Source organism: Equus quagga, chromosome 13 (assembly GCF_021613505.1).
Source record: "Equus quagga isolate Etosha38 chromosome 13, UCLA_HA_Equagga_1.0, whole genome shotgun sequence".
Lineage (NCBI taxonomy): Eukaryota > Metazoa > Chordata > Mammalia > Perissodactyla > Equidae > Equus > Equus quagga.
In genome coordinates, this window is record NC_060279.1 from 76,393,827 (window position 1) to 76,415,490 (window position 21,664).

Here is a 21,664-nt window from a genome sequence, read left to right on the forward strand (position 1 = left end):
GAAGGAGCGGGTGTGCTCCTGTCTTCCTCCAACCTGAGATTGGAGGAACTGCCGCCGTCCTGCTCGCTGCTGCGTCCCCAGCGCCTGGAACAGGCCAGGCCCAGGGCAGGGCCTGGTGGATATTTGTAAATGAATTACCGGCCGCTTTGCCCCCGACCCCCCACCCCCCGCAGCACAGCTCTGCACGCGGTCGGGGCTCCCAGAGTTCAGGGAATTCTCAGTCTCCACAGCTTAGGGTGTGGCCGAAATGGGAATCCACCGTGCGAGTCATTTATAAGAACCTGCGTGCGCGGCCGGCCCCGGCCGCTGTGCCGTGTGCTCTGAGTTCAGATCTGGCGCCGCCTGCGTGTCTGCAGGTGGAGGGCTCGTCCACACAGTGGCTCAGGGGGCAGCTCTGCAGGAGGGTCCCTGGCAGCTCTCCCGGCTGTGCCCCTCCAGGCAGCTTACACACGTGTCTCCTCGTCTGGGAAACGAGGCCAATAATGACAGTGTCTCCCTCACAGGGTGTTGAGAGGATTAAGTGAATTAAAATATGTGGAAAATACTTAAAGCGGTGCGGGGCGCGGAGCAGATGCTAGCCCTGTGTTTATCATTTTATTGCGATTGTATTTATTATTCTTTCATACGCGGAACGGAAACCTCTCCGGCTGCTGACAGAGGATGCTTGCCGTGCGCGGGCGCTCACGGGCGCGCTCTCAGTTTTCCGGGGCCCCCGGGATTACCGTGCTCTCCTGTGTGAGTCTCAGGGCAGCCCCCGGCTTTAGGCTGCCGGGCCTTGCAGTGGCAGTTGGCGGCTGGGGCACAAAGCGCTTGCTATGGGTGCCTGGCCTCAGCCCCGGGCCTGCAGGGCGCCCAGGACGCACAGGTCTCCAGCAGTGGTCATTCAGGGTCCCGCCCGCTGTCCCTCTGCAGGGGGTGGGGGCACAGGCGAGGTTGTGGCCGCAGGCCCGGGGGCGCCAGCCCTCAGCCTGTCCCCACAGCCTCCTGACACCGACACCGCGGGGCCCGGCCGAGCTGCCACCGAGCAGATGTGAGTCCCGCGAGGCTGTTTGCTGTGGCTGTCATTGTGTTTCCACGATCCTGTGACGGAGACCCTGCCCCGGTGTTAATTTACATTATAGCCAGGGCACCCCGACGTGTGTCTTTAAAGGGTGTAATTTCTATCAACTTCAATTAGAGCTATTTTTATTTTTGTCACCCTGAAGAATTTCCCTGCGGTTAAGCTGCCATTTTTCACTGTAATACCCCTTGGCAAGAGCTGGGGAAAAAAATTAATAGTCTAGTGATCACTTAGCTAATGCACTGTCAGGGCGTGATGAACTGACTGCCCGGGTGCGATGGCGCAGTTCCTTCCACAGTAATTATGTCATGTCCACCTGAAGTGGGTGAGGACCCCCTGGGGCAGGCACGGGGTGGAGCTGAGCCCCCACAGAGCCCAGGGCAGGGGCCCCTGCCCTCACCTTCTCCTTGGAATCTGTCTTTGCGGTAATTTAGGCGTGTTGGGGTGGGCATCTTCAGGCTGTGTGGCGTTTGGCAGGTTGCTAAACATCTCTGATCCACATTTGAATAGGGAGAACGCCATAAAGGTTGCTGTTAATAAGCCACCTGACCTCCCCAGCTCGGGCATCCAAGGAGGCGATGCTGGAGGACAGGTGGGGGGTGGGGAGCATCGTGCCTGATAACAATGGGGGCATCGATTCACGAATGGGGGGTGCAGGCCCTGAATTCGGAGCTGGCAGGTAAAGCCAGGTGCAGGCTCTGAAGACAGGAGGGAGCAGGGACGGGGCTGTGGTGGGACGTGAGCCTGGCGTGGGGGCAAAGACAGTGAATGTGCGGGGGGACCGGCTCCCCTCCACCTAAGGGGCCGCCCAGCCGTGGCCCAGCCCCGCCGTGTGCCACCGCTCATAGTAACAGGGAACGAGCTGCTGATACGCCAGGCGGCCCGGGCGAGTCCCCAGGGAGCTGTGTGGAGGGGAGGCAGCGGGTCCCAGGGGCTCGCACAGCGCGACTGTGTTTACATAACACTCTGGAGGTGACGGAACTGCCGGGGCAAGTGGGGGCGCGATGCAGGCGATGCCCGTGAGGGAACGTGGCTGTGGGGACGGGAGCCTCATCCAGGGGTGACCCTGTGCAGGACGAAGGACACGCACAGGGACAGGTCACCCTGGAATCTGCATAGGACAGTGAGTTGTCAGTGTCGGCATCCTGCGTGTGACGTGTGGGCTGCTTCGTAGGAACCTGAGTAAGAGGCACCCGGATCTCTCTGTATGATTGCTCACACCTGCCTGTGAATCTACGAGCATCTCCACGCAGCAAGTTAAAAATTAAACAGAAACAAAAATCGGATCACGTCTCTGCTTGGCCCAGAGCCCTCCTCAGCTCCCATCTGGCTCCTGATGAGACCCCGAGTCCTTCCAGGGCCCCCAAGGCCCCCGAAATGTGATCCCATTGCTTCCCTTGGTCCTCTCCAGCCACACAGGCTTCCTTGCTGTTCCTCAAACATACCAAGCACACTCCTGCCTCAGGACCTTTGCACGGGCTGTTCCTTGTGCCTGAAACACTGTTCCCCCAGGCCCCCACACGGCTCCTTCCCTAACTCAGGTGTCTCTTCCATCTGCCATGTTGGGGACACCATGCCAGGGCCTCAGGTTACAGAGTGCTGTCTGGGGAGGGGGTGACGGTCTGGAGGGTGGGCAGAAGTGCAACCCCTGAATCTGGGCACCAGGATGAGGGTACTAGTGGAGCTGGGCTGGCAGCGCATCCAGCTCTGCCTGGGGAGGGGAGCTGGGATCAGCGTTGAGGGGAGGGAGGCAGACCCTCGGCTGAGGAGGACGCGGAGAACTGGGGGCGCAGACATTTCAGGCGGGGGAGGCAGAGGGCCGTGTGGGTATTGACAGTAGCTCATGAGCAGACCCCCGCGTGGCTTCCACCCGGAACCCTGACGGAGCCTCAGCCCTGCCGGGGGAGCCCTCACCATTGCACAGAGGGGCAGCCCAGGCTCAGGAAGGTAGAGTCACTTACCTGAGGGCGCACAGCTCCGAGGCCGGGGGCCGGGGGGGGGCCCTCTACTGGGAGCACCCTTCCCCCCAGATCTCTATCTCCATGGCGAGCTCCTTCGTTTCCTTCCAGTCTTTGCACAAATGTCCCCTTGTCCATGGGGCCAGCACTCCTGCCTCTGGGGCAGTGACTCCCCCACCGCAGCCCCTGCCCCATCCCAGCCCTTTCGAGGGACGGTCGGCTGCCTCAGAGGCCTCCCCTGAGGGAGGGGGCAGGTCCTGCCTTCTAGAATGTTCCTTTCGGCCACAAGAGTGGCAGAAGCTGGGCATGTCAGCCACTGGCGGGCTCCTGTTCCACCTGCTGCCCGAATATCCCACCAGCCTCCTTGTGGCCCCACCCTTTCTGGCCACACCTGCCCAGCCCAGGTGTGTCTCCCACTTTCCGGTCAGGCTCTGAGCCCTCGTGCCCCCGTCCATCCCGCACGGTGGGCCAGACGCGGGAGGGGGCCCAGCCTTTCTGTCCTGGCTGCCGCGTCCATGTGCCGGGGCCCAGCAGGCCTGTGGACGGACACCTGCAGACAGTGCATGTGGCCCTCAACCTACAGCTGCGACCACTGAAAACTGTGTTCGCCCCAAGCCTCCTGCTTTAGGATCAGGACCCACGACCCCCCCACTTGGCCCTTCGGGGACAGCAGTGGCTCCTGGCGTGGAGGGAACCCCGGTTTCAGCTGAACCCCGAGATTGTTTGGCCTCGGCAGCCCCCAGGCTGTGATCGGGGAACTGTCTGGCTGTCTGTGGGGTGGGGCTGGGCGGCCGCGCTTTCTGGCCTCCACAGGTGCGTCCACGGGTGTCCTGTGTGTCAGGCCCATGCAAGGCCACGGGATCCCCATTCGGGGGGTCCTCACGACCACCCTTGCAGCGGGGGTGACTCTCAGCATCCCCCTTATTCAGACGAGGAAACCGAGGACCCGAGGTGTTAAAAAGAGAGCCCAGGATCGCTCAGCGAGGCGTCCAGCGGTCACCCCCCGCCCAAGCCCATGCTGGCTGTTTGGCCACATGACCACCTCGCGCTCTTTTTCCCCCGCTGAGCTTGGCTGCCCCCCTGGGAAACACTGGAGCCCTCCTCTTGCCCAGACACCCCAGGGAGGTGCCCGGAACCTGCTGGAAGGGGAGCCAGGCTGGGTGATCTCTGTCTGCTTCGTGGCTTGTGCCTCAGTTTCCCCGTCTATAACGTGGATTGGTCCTACTCCCTGCCCGGCCCACCTGGCAGAACCATCGCAAACCCCAGGACGTGGTTCTGTGTCCAGGTGGACAGTCGTGACTGTGTCTGTCCCCTTGGGGGGCTGCAGCGAGTTGTCACCTGGCCAGACATAAAGCCAAGTCCTGGACCGTGTGTCCACTGGGGCTTCCGTTGTCCTCGAGGCTGGATGAGCCTGCGGCCTCCCTGCCACCCTCCAGCCCCTGAGAGGTGGGTGCCCCCCGGGGGGACTCGGGTGGGGCCCTGTCGGATCGAGACCCCCGGCTGGACACGGCTCCTCTGCCCACGCGACGACGCCCCCCAGCGCTGCAGCCGGAGCGCCCCTAATTGCTGTCGCAGATGTGCAGCTGCCAGCCTCTCCCTCGCGATCCGCGGTGTCACGTGAGCTTAATTAGTCCCTGATTACTCATTTACGGGGGGCCGTGTGTGTTCCACATCTAATAACTTTCCAATTACGCCCGGGCTGTGCCGCGCATCGAGTAACCCTTCCTTGTCTGCTCCCCAGGGCCTCTGCCCTGGGCTGCTCCGTCTCCCCCGACCCTGGGCCTGATCGTCCACTTATTGCCGTGTTTGGAGTCCTCTGCTGGCCACTGCGGAGCTGTTACAGGGAATTCAGGGGTGTAAAGTGCTGTTTTTCTGGCCTGTGATGCACCAGCTCGCAGTGCAGAACAGGAAATCCCACCAGAGAGGGTCGGGCACGTTGTCTTTGTGGGTGGGCTCCAGGGGGCCACGGCAGGCAGGAAGAGGGGAGCTGGGGGCCCACATGGCAGGGCTGGCTCCTGTCCCCTTATTTCCCCCCCGGGCGAATGACACCAGCCCCGTGACCTGCAGGTCCCCTGGTAGGTGGCAGACTGAGGTCTCTGGCCAGCCTGGGCCCCGCCGTGCGCTCCTGGCCTCCTGCTGAGGCTGCACCCAGACGGCTAGGGGTGGGGGTGGCTTTTCTCCCCAAACCTGACTTCCTGCCCCCGCCTGGCTTTTCCTCGGGGCAGAGGGAGACGGTGCTGCGTGCTTTGTGCTGAGGGGCTGGAGGGTCTTCCCTTCCCTCTCCCGCAGCTCTGCTCCCTGTCCTGTCCTCCCGGCCTTGCTCTTGGGATAAATCGATCGCAGCTTGTCAAGTGCCCTCTACCCACCGGTAAACCTGTGTGCCAGAAACCGCAGCCCGGGTTGCCGTGTGGCTGCTGTGCAGTGGGTCTGGGAATCAGGCCCTGGGGGTGTTCATTGAGCCCCTACTGTGTGCCATGAGCTCTGGGGTCTGGGCACTTTGACAGAGGATGTAGCGCTGGCCTGGATTCTCAGCTCTGACTCTGACCGGCTGGGTGACCTTGGGCTGCTGACTTGACTTCTCTGTGCCTCGCTTTCCTCCTCTACAAAGTGGGAGTTAATGTGGGGCTGTTGGGAGGATTACGTGGGCTGCTGCCGGCAGGTGCTCAGCAGGCCCCTGGCACACGCCAGATGCCCTGAGAATCCGGGGCAGGCGTTACTAGCCCGTTTCCCAGCGGTGTCAACTGAGGCCAGAGCAGCCGGGACTTGCCTGTCCCTCCTGGTCTGCCCGTGGGGAAGTAGCAGCCCAGGACTCAGCCCCACGTCCGCTTCATTCAGGGTCGGCACGCTGGCCTCCTGGGGTGCGTGGTGAGCTGACCGAAGAAAGAGCAGGCACAGATTGATCAGGAAATGTGGGGAGACCACGCCCCAGGTCCCGCCCCCGTGACTTTAGGGACCCCTGGCCGGCCCTGGGGCTCCAGCCAGCAGCAGGCGAGGGGGCCTGGAAGCCCTAGGGCCAGGCGGGCCAAGCCCCCCCACAACACACAACCGTCCGGGCTTTGGGGGCCCCGGCACTCAGCCCTCTGGCTCCTGTTCCTGATGCTTCTGCTGTCGGGTCGTGAGATCAGCTGCCGTGACTTGAGGACTCCCATGTGCCAAGAGCTTCAGCAGAAATGACCCATCCGATTCCCCACATTGTCTGTCCGAGAGGTGGGCATTCACTGCGGTATCACTCCCACTTGGCAGAAGGGGAAAATGAGGCAGGGAGAGGTTCGGTCACTTTGCTGAGATCTCCCAGCTGGGGAGAGTGGCCAGGACGCGGTGCCCACTCGCCCTCCTGTAAGGGGGCTAAGAGTGGAGCCTGGCTGGGTCCTCGGGAGGGAGCAGGAAGCAGGCTCTGGGAGCAGCCCCCCGTCCCCAACACACAGAGGAAACCTGGCGTCCTGTCCAGCGGCCTCTGGGCCACTGTGGGCCTTCAAATGGGAACTTCCCTTGTTCTTAAAAATACACAATTTAGGGGCTGGCCCAGTGCCACAGCAGTTAAGTTCGCACGTTCCACTTTGGCAGCCTGGGGTTCCCTGGTTCGGATCCCGGGTGCAGACATGGCACCACTTGGCACGCCATGCTGTGGTAGGTGTCCCACATATAGAGGAGAGGAAGATGGGCATGGATGTTAGCTCAGGGCCAGTCTTCCTCAGCAAAAAAAAAAAAAAAAAAAAAAGGATTGGCAGCAGATGTTAGCTCAGGGCTTATCTTCCTCAAAAAAAAAATATATATACAATTTACATGCTACAACATGGATGAACTGCCGAGTGAGAGAAGCCAGACACAAACGGCCCGGTGTTGTAGGATTCTATCTATGGGAAATGTCCAAAACAGACAAATCCATAGAGACAGAAAGGAGATTGTGGTTGCCAGGGGCAGGGGAGGAGCGTGGAGAGTGACTTTGTGGGGATGGGGTTTTGCTTGGGGTGATGGAAATGTTCTCAAATGGGTCCTGGTGATGGTTACACACCTCTGTGAGTATATTAAAAGCCCTTGAATTGTACGCTTTAAATGGGTGAATTGTCTTGTGTGTGAATTATATCTCAATAAAACTGTTTTAAAAAACAATAGAGCAGGGGTTCAGTTCCCTGGAGGAAGGACAACATGGCACCGTCTCATGAGGATTTTCAGTGGGGGGCTGCAAATCCCCTTTATGTGGAAGAAGCCTGCAAAGTGCCCCTCTTGCCTTTCCCCTTAACTGACTAACGCTTGGAAGGAAGTGGCCCCAGTCCAGGGAGATAAAGGGAGCGACACATGTGCCCCGCTGGCTCGGTCTGTGGGGCCCCATGGACGGATCCGAGATGCTGCGCGTTCCAGGGTCCCCGGGGCGGGGGGTGGAGGGTGTACGTCCCAGGCCTGGTCATAACAGTATTTTAAATTAAGACAGGTCGTGAGGTTGGCCTCGTGGCTCTGGTAGAGAGAAGGCACAACGAGTACGTGGGTTCAAGGCCTGCCTTTTATGAGTCAGGAATCGTAAATCTGGCTTCAAAGGGTGAGGAAGGGCGGCTCTTTGCTGCCATTCGATGATCTGGCTGAGAACATTGGCCCCCACCCAACGATGCTGGCGTGAGATGACCCATCCTCGCAGCCCCACGTGTGTCTGGCAGCCTCACCCGTCCTTCAGTGCTGACCGGGCCCCACGCCCCCAGCATCCTGGGCGCTGCTGACTAGCGCTGGAGAAAGGGTGAAATCCTTTCACTTCCGACGAGAGTCAAAGTAGTGGGAAGAGCTAGACCAGAGGAGGGACCGGCCTCCAGTCCCCTCGTGTTTCTGGCACATGACGGTGCCAGAAAACTTCTACATCTGGACCAGGGCTCTGTTCTAAGGCTTTACAGGTTGTATCAGTTATCTGCTGCTGCGTGACAAATGACGACAAACGTAGCGGCGTACAGCACATCTGTCGCCACAGGGCTCAGCTGGGGCCTCTGCTCGGGGTTGAGGTGTCAGCTGGGCTGTGCTCTCGCCTGGCGACTCCACTGGGGAAGGACCCACCTCCGGATCCGTTTGGGTTGTTGGCAGAATTTATTTGTCTGTGGGACTGAAGGCTGCTGCGGACGTTTGTGTACAAATTTTTGTGTGGACGCGTGTTTTCGGTTGTCCCGCCTGTCTCCCGAGGAGTGGAACTGCTGGGCCATGTGACAGCTCCATGTTTGACCTTCTGAGGAGCTGCCAGGCTGTTCCCCAAAGCAGCTGCCCCATTTGACAGTCCCACCAGCGGAGTGAGTGTGGGTGGTTCACACAGTGTGTTCACACGATCTGGGTTAGTGGCCAACGCTTAATAATCACGAGAGTGCCGCTTTTAAAAATGGGTTCCCGGCTTCCTCTTGAAAAACCAGATCTGGCAAGGGGGCACTGGATTCCCTCCGTGTAACCACAGCCGTGTGTTCTCCCGACTGTGGGGGTTCGAATTCCCCCCATGCTGCCAACCACTGTGGGAGCTCAGACAGGCCACTCTTCTCTTTGTGCCTCTGCGTCCTTTTCACATGCGGCCATCAGGAGGAGAACGTGCTGTCTCCCTCTCTCTGCTCAGCCAGCCTGTGGGGTGCGCACCCTGACGCTGCCTGGTTTGACCAGCTGCCGCCCTGTAGACAGGCCCCCGGGCTGGCTGGCCGGGTCATCCGGTGACTAATGGAAGACACACAGCGGCCCTGGGCCTGGCAGAGTTTCCGAGATGATTAGGGCAAGGTTGCGAGAGCAGCTCAAACCAGGCGGGCGGGAACCACATCGCGCAGGGCTCCCTGGCCCCCGCTGTGCTGTTGGGCGCCACGGCCCTGAGCGAACAAGTGAGTGAGCGAAGGAATAAGTGTGCTGGGCCTCCTCCTGGCTCCAGCCTCAGCCACCAGCAGGCCTGTGGGATTTGCGGGGGCTGTGGTCTGGGCAGTGTCACCATATGGATCCCATAAATTAACGCCTTCCCAGAAACAGACGGTAAATTTATCCGCCTCTCCATGTAGGGCTGGTGGAGCCCGTGCTCGCCTCAGGAGCTCTGAGCCATCCGTCTCTCTCAGGCCCTTCGGTTTTATAGCACAAATCCCTAAAAAGACCGGATCAACACGAAGCTGATTTTCGACAGCCGTGCTGGCCCCAGAGCTCATAATCAGGAAGCAGGGCGTTGCCAGACCCCAGGACCAGCCCCTTGGTAGCAGCCAGCATTCACGTCCCGAAACCCGTGTGGGTCACGGCTCATGGCCTCGCCTGCCCGCCCGCCCACAGGGCCCTGGCCTCGCGCCCAGGCTTCCAGGGTTGGAGGCGGGAGCCCAGCATCTGAAGCCCCGCTGACCTGGGCTGACCCCGCCTCGGCGTCTAGCAGCTTTGTGACCTCAGGCTCCTCCCGCCCCTCTCTGAGCCTCAGTTTCCCCAGATGTGGGACAGGGATGGGGCGACCAGAATAGTCAAAGTCGTAGAGACAGAAAGTGGACCGGTGGTTACCAGGGCCTAAGGGGAGGAGGGAACGGGGAATGAGTGTTTAATGGGGACGGAGTTTCCATTTGGGATGAAGAGAAAGTTCTAGAAATAAATCCCAGGTGATGGTTTCTCAACATCGTGAATGGACTTCATGCCACTGAGTTGTACACTTAGAAATAGCCAAGATGGTAATTTTATGTTATGTATATTTTACCACAATTGAAACAGTAAAAAAAGAGGGTCAGGGGACATGATGACCTAACCCTGCAAGGTGAACTGAAGACTAACTGGTTAATCATTATAACTAACTAGTAGGTAGTTATTAGTAACTTCGTGCAGAGCTGAGGGGCTCGGGCAGGGGTGGGCTGGCAGGTGGAAGCCCAGCGCCCAGCCTGGCGTCCCGGGTGGGGTTTGCCGGGCAAGGGAGATGCTCGCAGTGGCTCTGCTGCCCCACACCGGCCAGGCCGCGTCCCCAACCGCAAAGCCAGGCCAAGGGGGAGGAACGGCCCCCCACAGCCCAGGGGCCCACCCATTGGGCACTCTGGGCAGGCCTGACCGAGGCTCACTGTGTCCCCTTCCTCTCTTTCCAGGTCACCTCTGCATCTCTCGAGGCATCGACAGTCGTCCAGCCTCCCGCCCGGGAGCCCGAGTCCCGACCGGGCGCCCCAGCAGAGAGCCTGCCCAGGGGCCCCAGGAGCGCCCAGGAGCTGGGGCCAGCGCGGTGTCAGCAGAGCAGCCTGGACGGGGCCGGACCGGACCTCACGGGCACAGGTAGATGCCAGCTCTTTCGTATCTCTGGGTACCGGGGCGGACAGACTGTGCCGCCCCCGGCAGGGAGGGGCCCCACTCCAGTTCAGGAGCAGAGTTCCACCCCTATCGCCATGTTCTGGGGGAGACCTGGAGGCCGAGGCTGCCAGCCTGGGTTTGGATGTTTTTTTCACACTCCTTGGGGATTAGATCAAATCGTGGTTCAATCAGAATTCCTGTTCTCGACGCCGCTCATCCCTGATTCTCGGATGGCCTCTCTTGTGTTTATCTCTGTGTCCCACCATATTCGTTGAAGAAATCATGTAATTGGCACCCCAGAGCCGCTGCCACCCGAGCGCTGGGACGGTCCATCCGCCCTGTCGCCCCGCGCCCCGCGTCCTGCCCCCGGATGGATCCACCATCCTGCATCTTGCATTTGCATCTGCCTTTGCCCGAACGACCGTGGCCTGTCTGCCTGGTGGTGTGACCCCAGCTCCAGCCTGGCCCCTCGCTCGTCCTCGCAGGCTCCATCTGTGCCGTCTCGCTGCTGGTGGCTGTTCCGTCGCAGCTCCTCCTGAGTGGGGGCCCGCTCGCGCCCTGGCATGGGGACGGCTTCTGGGTTGTCGGTTGTGAATGAGCCACGTCCTGGCGCACATCCCTCTTGGGTGTTACCTTCGGCTGGGGGGAGATGCTGTTTCCCAGGGTGGGCATCTCACCCCCCACCCCAGCCATGGAGAGCCCACCACCCGTCTAGGCACCGTCAGACGTCCTCAGTTTCCCCGGTGACGCCGAGGCTGGCCTCGTCCTTGGCTGGCAGGCCTGTGAGTGTGGAGTCCTGCAGCCTTTACCACAGGGCCTGTGGGACCCGGGCTGGGCGACGTGCGTGGGTCCCAGGTCCGGCCCCGTGGCTGGACTTTGGCGTGGGGTGGACACCTGCCTTCTTACCCGGGGAGGGTCCTGGAGCAGCACCTTAGGCTGTGTTTGTGTCCTCGAGACCCCTCAGACTGTGTCACTGTGTGTCCTACCCCCATGACTGCCCCCTGGGCCTGAGTCCCAAGACCCCCAGCTCCGCCCACCCTGTGCCAACCCCCTGTGTGGGCAGCCAGCTGAAGGCACTGCTGCTTAGCAAGACAAGCTGGAGCCAGAAGGAGACAGGCTGGGGTTGTGGGCAGCTGGCCCGCCCCACCCTCAAGATGGGCTTCCTCCGGGGCGTCCATCTCCAGGACGACCCCAATACCACCTCTTTCTCTCTGTGACATGAACTCGGCCAGAGGAGGGGCTGGGCCTCAGGCTATGGGTGGATCCGGCTGACCAGAGGCTTCCAGACCCTGATAGGTGGGGACGGGGTGGTCAGGCAGCAGAGGGGGCATGCAGGTGGCAGGCACAGAGATGCTTTTTGAGGAGCCATTCCCCCGTCCCCCAGCACACTCAGAACCTTGAACAAGTGTCATCTCCCTCTCCGTGCCTCAGTTTCCTCCTCTGAGAAATGGGAATGAAGGCTAATGGGAGTGTCTGGCTCATAGGGCAGCATGAGAATTAAATTAACCAGGACATGATGACCGTTCAGGCAGGTCCTGGCACCTTGTGTCCTCGTAAGTGCTGGCTGTGTCAGCGCCATTGTTCCTAGTAATTCCTAGTCACCCAGGGGCGCCTCCTCCAGGCCGCGGGGGCATCTCCAAGGCTGTTCTCCTGACCAGCCTCCTCCCCCGCAGCTGCCCCTCAGCTCTGGGTAATAGCCTGCAGAACCGCGTCCCGTGGGCTGGCACACGAGGCCTGGCCCCTGCCCTGGGGCCGCCTGGGGCAGGGCAGGGCACAAGGCCCACGCCTGCCAGCTGCTCCCGTCAGGCTGCGGCCCGGGTTGGGAGGTGCAGCTTCGCCGCCGGAGACCCGCCAGGAGTACCATCCCGCAGTCAGGCCCCACCCGGAGAGGCTGCCGTGGCTGCTGCTCAGAAACGTGACAGTGACTGATGGTTTATTACACACCTGCCACCTCTCATCGGGCAGGCGGCACAGCCCCCGGGGCCAGCCGTGCACTGCCAACTGGACGGTGGGGCAGGCACATGGGGCATGTCCAGACGCATGGACACACACAGGCATGGGGACATGCAGAGACAGACACAGACTTGGCAAGGGGACCACACACAAGGGCAGACATACACACACATACACACACACATGCACACGGCCCTGTCGCTCTGTCTCCCAGACCCCTCTCTGTCTCTCACAGTCTCTCCCCACCCCCTGCAGTAGTGGCTTCCATTGTGCTGGCTGGGGCAGGGTCCTCTCCCAGAAAGGCCGGGCGGCCATGGGCAGGTGGGGGTTGCCTCCCCATCGCAGTCCATCTCTGACCCCCAGTTCTCTACCAACGCCTTGTACGTGGGGACAGCAGCGTTTGCTCGGGAAGGAAACTGTCACATCCGGAGCCCTTGTGCCAGGCCGGGTAGCTGGGCCGAGGCCCCCCGGTGACACGCATGGCCAACAGCTGCCTTGGTCTCACCCAGAAGCAGAGGATGCATGGTTCTCGGACGTAGCATCCAGAGTGCCCTCCTGGGATGCGGTCACTTGCTGGCTTCACGGCTGCGGGGCCTGGGGACCCCCAGGGTCGGGATTCCTCACAGGCAAGGCCCAAACGTTGGGCTGATGGGAAGTCCCCAGGTGGTGGGAGAAGGCACAGTGGAAACCTCACTGTGGGATGGCTTTCCCTCGTGGGGGGGTGAGCCCCCAGGCTCGGCTCTTTCCAATATTCTGAAGCCTTTAGTCCAAGGAAGCTCCATTTCTCATGTGCCTCTCGCACACGGAATGAAATCCAGCGAGAGGACGCTCCTAATTCATCACCAGCCGATGGGGATGGGTTTGCCTGGAACAATTATCTTTGCGCCCTCCGCGGCCTCCATGGGAGAGAAGTGGCACCATCTGGTGATCAGCGAGAGCGTGGCTCGGTCCCGAGACCCAGGGCCACGTTTCTAAACCTCAGCGCTGTCAATCCAGCCATGGAGGCTTTGCAAGGCTCAGAATCTTCCCGAAGCTTAGCTGCTCCAACCACTGAGTAGGCATGGTGAAAATGAAATCTTCCTTGTAGCATAGTATCAGTGACCTGGGGTGAACCCTAAGGAGGTGCCTAGGGCTGCCACGCGAGGTTGTGCAGGTTGCACACTGCCCGACTCCAGGGAGGCCCCATTCTCGTGGTCTCTGTGAGTATGCTCCCTGCATGGCCCTCGGTCGGGGCTGCCATGTTGCACAGCTGAGTGGCAGCCCCATAGCTGTGTCACATGAGCCCTGGATGTCCTTTCTGAGCTGTGAACAGCTTCTAAAGTAGTTAATAGTATCTTTGTTAATAGAGATAGTGGAAGCCACAGACCCCACTGATGGGGGGGGGAGTGGTCACAGGAAACCAGGCTGAGATTGACTCTCCATCACAGCCATGTTCCTGGGGCCCCTTCCTCTTTGGCCTGCCATGTTGGGGTGCTGGGGTGCTTGGCGGGTTCCTTCTGTCCCAGCAGCCACTGCTCGGCTCCTGCTCAGAAGCTTCCGTCCTCGTCAGTCCTTACTCCAGGCTCTTGGGGACCCCTGTCCACCGGGGCAGGGGAGAGGAGGAAGAGCTGGCGGGCCGGGCAGGAGCCCCTGGGAGGAGCTCCTGGGAGGAGCCCCTGCACGTCTTCCATGGCGCCGGCTCACCTTGGGAGATGTCTGTTTGAGTTCCTGCTCCTGCTGTCGCGGATCTCCACCAACTCGGTGGGTTAAAATAACACACATTTAGTATCTTACCGTTCTGGAGGCCAGAAGTCTGACGCGGGTCCCGCTGGGCTGCAATCGAGGCGTCCGCAGGGCTGCGTTCCCTCTGCAGGCTCCGGGGAGCATCCATTTCCTGGCCTTTTCCAGCTTCTGGAGGCCACTTCCTCCACCTTCAGAGCCAGCAGCGTTGCATTCTCTGCCCCTGCTTCTCTGATCTCGTCTCTGACTCTCTTCTCCCTCCCTCTCCCACTCACGAGGACTTTGTGATCCCATGGGCCCCCCTGGGTGGTCCAGCTACTCTCTCGTCTCAAGGTCAGCTGACGAGCAGCCTTGTTCCCCTTTGCCACGCAAGGCGGCTTGTGCCCAGGCTGCAGGGGTTAGGATGTGGACAGGGTCCCAGGTGCCCCCAGCCTGTGGCTCTCCCGTCTCGTGGCTTCCAGAGTGCGCTGATCCCGTTACCTGCCAACATGGGGAAGAGAATGCGGGAAAGCCACTGACATGCACCCACCTTGAAATGACCCGTGTCCCTCCCATTGGCCTGAACCAGTCCCGCCCTACCCAGACGCAAAGGCAGCGGGGCGGGAACATCCGTCCACTGCAGGAAGGCCGGGCGCTGCTGAGGGCTAGCTGGCTGTCGCTGCCCCGGCCGCCCGTTCCACTGGGCCGTGCGTCCACTGCCCCATGAGCTCCGAGAGCATGGGTCCGAGCCTGTGGTGCTCCCCTGGGACGCCCTCCCCTCGTCCCTGATGCTCTAGGGGAACAGCTGGGGGTTCTGGTGCCCCTGCAGGTGTGGGGACGTGAAGCCCAGCCCCCTGGCTGCCAGCAGAAGATGCAGCTCCCCCTCCAGGTTCCCACAGGCTGGGGCTGGGGCCGGGCATTACCTGGGGTCTGCCCTCGCTCACTGTCTCTGCCTCCTGGTCCTGTCCCTCCGGGACTCCCTGGGCGCTCTCTGCCTTATAAATCACTTGCACACACGTCCTCGTCTCCTTGTCTGCTTCTGAGAAGCTGCCTGAGACAGCACATTTCCCGAGGCCGTCCCGCTCAGCCCTGTCTGTGCAGACAGCATGCAAACGCGGGCCTGCCCCGGCTCCCCATGGAACCCAGCCCTCTGCCTCCCCATCCCCCCCTGGATATGGGGTGGCTTTGCATGCAGGTGCTGTGGCTCCCCAGGAACAGGGCCTATCGGGAGTCAAGCTGAGCACGTGAAAGAAGGAAGCCCGTAGAGAAACAGCAGGTGCCTAGGAGCTGAGCCTGCAGGCCCTGGCTGAGTTCTTGGAGCCGGGGCCTCATCTGGTAGATAGAACCTCGGGGCCATGAGGCTGTAGCAGCGTGACGTGCCTGCAGGCTGAGCTGCATGCAGGTGCCGGCGTCCATCCTGAGCCGCTTCACTTTCCCTCCTATTTGCCTTTCTAGCCGTGCGTTTAAATGAGTATCTGTTGGGTGTGACTAGGCTGTGGACGTCTCCAAGTGTTCAGCCCCGGACTCCCACTCCCCGAGTTCAAATCCTGCCTCTGTTCCTTCCTAGCTTTTGGTATCAGGCAGACCCTCTCTGTGCCTCTGGTCCCCTGGCTGTTGTGAGGGTCCGAGAGTCGATCCATGCCCAGCCTCAGCTCGGTGCCTGGCACGGGGAACACAGGCACTGGCCCTGGCCCCGGCCCCGGCAGAGAGAGAGCTGGTGACCCCAGAAGTCCTGGCCCTGTGCAGCTTTTGTCTCTTTGTTGGGCAGACGGGCTCCAGGCCGGCGGGGTTGGGCCTCCACGGCCAGAAAGGTGGGGCCTCCACTTGGTCCTTGGCGCAGGCCCCAGAGTCCTTGGCAGGCCTCGCTTCGAGCGGGTGCCGGTGCTGATGCTCTGATGAGGCGCGCGGAGGATCCTGCCCCCGCTGCCGAGCGGCAGCTGCTCAGAGGGCACAGGGGGCCGGGCTTGGCTGCCATCCCCAGCCCTCTCGCCCGCTTTGCCCAAAAGGCGCTCGATGCCGCCGGAGGGCCTCCCTGCTCCGGCCCCGGCTGCCTCCTCGGGCGGCTCCAGCGAGCTGGGATCCGGAGGCCGTTTTCTCTCCAGCAAGCGCGGTGTTTATCTTCTAGGGAAGTTCTCATAACGCCGGGAGCGTCGAGGCTGCAAGTCCTGCGAGTCGGGACAGGAGGTTTGGGGGCCCCGGCAGTCGCCAGGCTCCTTCCTCGCAGTGGCTCTGCCCCCAGCAGCCGCTGGGTGTCCTGGGGACTCACCCTGCTGGGCCTGGGACCCTCCCCTCTCTCTGCCCATTGCTGCCCTGCTTCCCACAGTCTGGCTGTTCCAGCTGGTCCCTGGGCGAGGGTGTGACTGGCTGTCTGTCTGACTGATTCAGATTTCCGTGGAATAAAAAAGAAAAGAGAACTTAACTTGGGCAATTTAATAAAACTGTAAACTGAGCGTTGACTTAAACCAGTTCGTAACGGCACGAAGAGAAAAGAGCTCTTTGTACCCGGCAGAATTGCTGTTAAGAGGGGCTCTTTGCCCTAAACTCTCGTATTTTTCCAAAGAAGTTTGTGATCAAGATTTCAGGTGGAAAAGAAGGGATCAGCTGAGCCGCAGAAATGATGGTTCCAAGGCTTGGGGGGGATGTCCCGGGGGCAGCGTTGGGGACCCCAGAGAGCTGGAGCCGGGCACAGACTGGCCCTCCGCCGTCACGGGGTGCCCGCCCAGCAGACCTTTGCTGGTGTCCTCACCGTGACTGCCTGTCCGCACAGCTGTCTCCACCTCTGCACAGCCATTCCTGTGTGTGCGTTTGTTCACAAATATTTATTGAGCACCCACTGTGTGCCAAGGACTCTGCAGGGCAAAATGTGTGATGCCAGGTGGTGACAGGTGCCATGAAGCAAAATATGGGAACACAGAGAGATGAAGCTTGCTACTTTAGGTGAGGTGGCCCCAGAGGGCCTTGCTGGGGAGGTGGCATTGGACAGAGAGTTCCAGGCCAAGGGATGAGCAAGTGCAAAGGCCCTGAGGCAGCTGGTGCTCAGCACTCCCATCCTCTTTCCCTCTCCAGCGCCTGGCACAGGGCACATAATAGGTACTCCATAGATGTTTGTTGAGTGCATACAAGCTTTTAAATCAGCTGGTGCTGGGGGACTGGACAGTGTGGAGGGTGAAGAGGAAGGGAGATTCTTGTCAGCATCTCTGCAAGCTTCCTGAGGGCTGATATTCTAAGCAGGTCCTTACTCCTTCCCAGAACCTTTCTTCCCTCTCTAGGGCTCTGCTCTAACATAGAAAACTCTAGCGACCCCAGGCTGCCGGTTTGTCCCTGAGGTTTCACAGCGTCATTGTATTGGGGTCAAGGACACTTCAAGGTCGCCTGTGGGTGATTGGTCCTTTCTCTCCTCGTACCTGGACAACTCTGGGGAGGGGCTGTGAGCTCCCTCGATCAAACGCATAGAGAAGAGTGTTGATTGAGCGACTGCCGTACATCAGATGCTGTGAATCCGGAGAGAACTTCCTTCCTCGGCGAATGAGTTTCCTGGGGCCACTGGAACAAATCATCGCGAGCTCTGCAGCCCAGAGCAACCCAGCTTTGTCCCCGCGAATCTGGAGCCCACAGTCTGCCCCGGGTCCCAAGGGGCGAAAGCCACAGTGTCGCAGGGCCGGCTCCTTCCGGAAGCTCCAGGGGAGAGTCCATTTCCTGCCTTTTCCAGCTTCTGGAGGCGCCACAGTCCTTGGCTCGTGGCCCCGCATCCTCCCAGCCTCCTCCTTCTGTCCTCACGCCTCCTCCTGCCTCCCTCTTGTGATTGCTGTGGACCCCCCCTGGGTGATCCAGGAGCATCGCCCGTCTCAATGTCCCTAACTTAATTACGTCTGCAAATCCCTTTTGCCATATAAAGCGACACATTCACAGGGCCCAAGGGTTGGGATTTGGCATCTTGGGGGGCCATGAGTTGACCTGCCACACCAGTCACTCTGGCTGGGCTGAGCTGGCTGTGTGCAGCCCACAGGGGTCCTGCTCACAGCTGAAGGCCGGGCTGGCTGGTGGGGCTGCCCTGGGATGTCGGAAGTTCTGGGCGCCGACTCTGCACTGGGCACCGGGGTGGGTGCCTTGTGGGGTCTGGCCCCTCGGGCCTCGTGGCCCTGCTTCCTGGGACCTGAGACGGCCGAACCTGAGGCGGCCCGTGCAGCCCCGCAGGTGGGCTCTGGGCCCCCCGGGGCCGCTTCCTCCCCTGGAATGTGGATGATGAGGGGACCTTCTTGTTGGGCTGCTGCTGTGACGGGGACCTCAGTTACTAACCCTGCATTTAGAATAGGGATGGGGCCCTCCGGGGGTCCCCACGCCACCCTGACCGGAAGCTTCCTGGAGGGCGGGATGCTCCCCCATCCCGGCAAGTTCTCGATGCGGTTTGACGTTTCCCCAGGAGGTGGCGCAACAGAGCCCCGGGAACGTGGCCCAAGCCCTTGGCTGCCCACCCCAGGAAGGGGAAGGGATTCAGCCCGGGGACCCAGACAAGGTTCTGCCCCCTGCCCTAGCCTCCCACCACCGCACCCCAGGAAGCAGCCTGGGGCCCCGCTTCCGTGCACCGGGCGTCACTCTGGGCCTGTCGGTGCCATAAGGCAGCTGAGCCGGGTTCCCACCGCCAGCCGATGCCCGGCCCTCTGTCCCCAGATACGCCAAGATGGGCTCTAACGGGGCAGGATGGCAGGGAAAGTGCGGTGCAGCCGAGAGGGCTCCAAGGAGGAGGCAGCCCTTGACCTGGGCGTCTGGACTCCTGTAGGGCAGAGACAAGGCCCTCCGGGGAGGAGACCCCCAGAGCTAAGACCCCAGTGGCGGTGGGCTTCTCTCCCCCCCCTTCTCCTTTCCCCGCCCTAGACTTCCGTCTTGAGTGTCCCATGGGAATGTCTCTCCAGGGCACCAGAGACAGCAGCCCTGTGGCGGGTGCCTGCCCACCGCACCCCCCAGCCTCCCCTGGAATCCCCTCCAGCCCCGGGACCCCACCCTGCCTCTGCTCAGCAGCGCCCCCTCCCCGGTGGGCCCTGACCCCTCCTCCATTCCATCATTCCCAGGCCTCCTCCACCCGGAGCAGCTCCCCTCCCACAGGGCACCTGCCGAGGCCAAAGCACCCCTGCGTCTAGGGCTGGAAGCCTGTGCCCTTCCCTTCCGCCTGAGCCGAGCCGCCTATGGCCCCTGCCTCTGTGACGTCCGCCCTTCGTGGTCCTGACCTCCGGGCAGGCCGCCGCGGCATGGCTCGTTCTGCCTGGGGCGCTAGAGGCCCAGCAGGGCCTGGCACACAGTAGGTACTGAGATAGGTTGTTGAGTGACTACATGAACGAACGAGGGTGCTGTTGGTGGGGGGGGTCACTCTGTGGCCCCCTCTGGGGTCTGGGGTCCCCTCTGCTACCCAAGGCTCAGGGTCTCCCCCCGCGTGGTAAATACCTCGGGGTCTCCGGCCACTCGAAGGTGCAGCCGGAGCCCACAGGGAGGGCAGGAAGTGGCCGCGGCTCCCCTCTCGGCCCCCCACCCTCCCAGCCCTCGGCTGCCGGCTGCAGCTGGCGGGGGTGTGCCCGGGCGGGGTGGCGGGGGGAGGGGGGCCCGCCTGCCGGCCGTGCTGGGACTGGCTCTCGGCTCTCTGCCGACTCCTGAAGCTGAGCGGCAGGGCTGAGCGGGGTTCTCTCTGCTCCTCCCGGCCCCGCCGCTCTGCTCCCCCGTCCCCGGGCCGAAGGGAGCTGCTCCGAGGCAGCCGGGCCAGGACAGGGGCTGGGACGGTCAGTTCCCATGGACCAGAAGGGCCCCAGGTGGAAGGTGCTTCTGCCGGGTGAGTCCCCCGCGCGGGGCTGTGGGGGGCTGGGTCCTGGGATGGTGCCCAGACTTCCAGGACAGGAGACGGAGTGGGGGGCGGGGTGCTGAGCTGTCCCCAGGGGCCGGTGTGATGGCCCCCATCTGAGCCCAGGGCAGGCGTGGGGATCGCAAGGGCACGTGGCAGAGCGCGGAGGTGCAGCAGTGAGTGCTGCAGCCCCCGGGCCTCCCTGGGCCCGGCCCGACGCCCCTGCCCTGGCAGCCCCGTCTGCCCACCGCGTCGTTTTGGAGTACGGGCTGGCGCAGGCACCCTCGGGTGGGCGCAGGTGAGCCTGCCGTCCTCCCAGCCTTGGGGGTGCAGGGCAGAGGTAGGGCCCTGGGAGCCAGGTAGCCCGCAGAGGTTGCTCAGTCCTGCCCTCCCTTCGCACAGAGGAGGAAACTGAGGCACAGAGGAGGGAGCACCCCGCTGGGGGCTGCCCAGCTGACCAGGACAGAGCAGGGTCTAGAACCCAGATGACCCGTCTCCCAGGCCACCTCCTGCTTCCGGGAACGGGAGGAGAAGGGCAGGAGGGACCTGGAGAGCAGGCAGGCGGATCTGGGAACTCAGAGCAGGTGGAGGAGGCCGAGGACACGAGCCCTGAGGCTCCGCCTCCAGGAGGTCCCGGGAGGGCACAGGTGTGCACAGGCAGGTGAGGCCAAAGCCTGGAGCCCTGGTTCCCATACCAGGTGGGACGTGAGCACTTCTGCACCTCCCCCTTCCTCCCATCACAGCCGGGCAACACTCAGGGCCCCGGGCCTTGAGGTGGGAGGCAAGGTCCTGACCTTTCACTCCCTGGCTTGGATTTAATCTGATAAGAAGGAACACGCTGACAAGGGGAACATACTCCCCTGCGCATCCACAGGGGGCCAGCCTCGAGGTAGTGAGCTCCCCGTCCCTGGGAGTATTCAAGCAGGAACCACCAAATCTGTGGAGAGGTTCTGGAGGGGCAGAGGTCAGGCAGGACAATCCCCCTTACGAGGCTCAGATTCTAGGTCCCTCTTCCTCTGTTTGCCTCATCTGTGCAGCAAGAAGGACTTGGCAGTTGGTGTGTAACGATCCCCTACAGTATACCAAGGCTCTGCCCCACTTGGCAGGTGCCAGTTCACTGAATCCTCACGACACCCAGAGAGGTGGGCACTGTTCTTCCCCCACATTCCAGATGAGAAGACAGAGGCACAGAGGAGTCAGGTGACTTGCTGATGGTCACCCAGCGGTCGGTTGCCTGGCAGAACTGGGGTGCAAAGTGTGGCACGGAGCTTTTGCATGCTGACCCGCCGCGTGAGAGGAGATGTGTCCTCAATTACAGGAAGTTCATCCCTTTAAGAAAAAGTTTCCTAACCTTTGAGAAGGCCGGAAGATTCTCTAGAATCCCTGCAGGGCCGTGCCTGGGAGGGCAGTGGCTGGCCGTCCACGCTGGGGACAGCGCCGGTCCTGCCTGGACGGGGGGGTGCCAGTGACGAGGCCCCTGTGGCCATGGAGGGTGGGGCGCCTTGTCCGCCCAGGGCGCTGGGTGCCCAGGAGCAGGCCGGGGTGCAGCCAGCCAGGGGCCGTCCGGGGCTCTCTGTCCCCACTGTGTTAGCCACCCCCCACTTCCAGCCCCTTCCTCGCTGCCTCATCTGGCCAGGCCGGCTCCACCTGCTCGCTCGCCCCAGGCAGCCTGAGGCCCTGTCCCTGTAACTGCCTTTTGTTCTGTGTCTGCACTCTCTGGGGTCCCCCAGACCACCGTCCTTCAACAGAGGATGGAAGCTGAGCACAAGCGTGGGTCATGGGCAGGGGGCCTCAGTGGGCGGTGTCTCCTTTCTGCCAGGCACAGCTCAGCCCGCCTCTTCCAGGAAGCCTTCAGTGATTGCTCCGTCCTCAGACCCTCCCTTTTCCTCTCTCAATATTACTGGATCTCTTTTCCTCGCTCCAGAACGGGAAGGGAAC

General features: G+C 61.8%; 1 protein-coding gene across 2 annotated transcripts in view; it reads left to right on the forward strand.

Moving 5' to 3' along the window:
- Positions 1-21,664, forward strand: part of GSE1 (Gse1 coiled-coil protein) — a 404,686-nt gene that overhangs the window by 136,212 nt on the left and 246,810 nt on the right. For both annotated transcript variants that reach the window (XM_046680251.1, XM_046680252.1), the window contains exon 2: positions 10,056-10,236. In XM_046680251.1, coding sequence (XP_046536207.1) covers positions 10,056-10,236 — 181 coding nt within the window. The remainder of the gene's footprint in view (positions 1-10,055; positions 10,237-21,664) is intronic.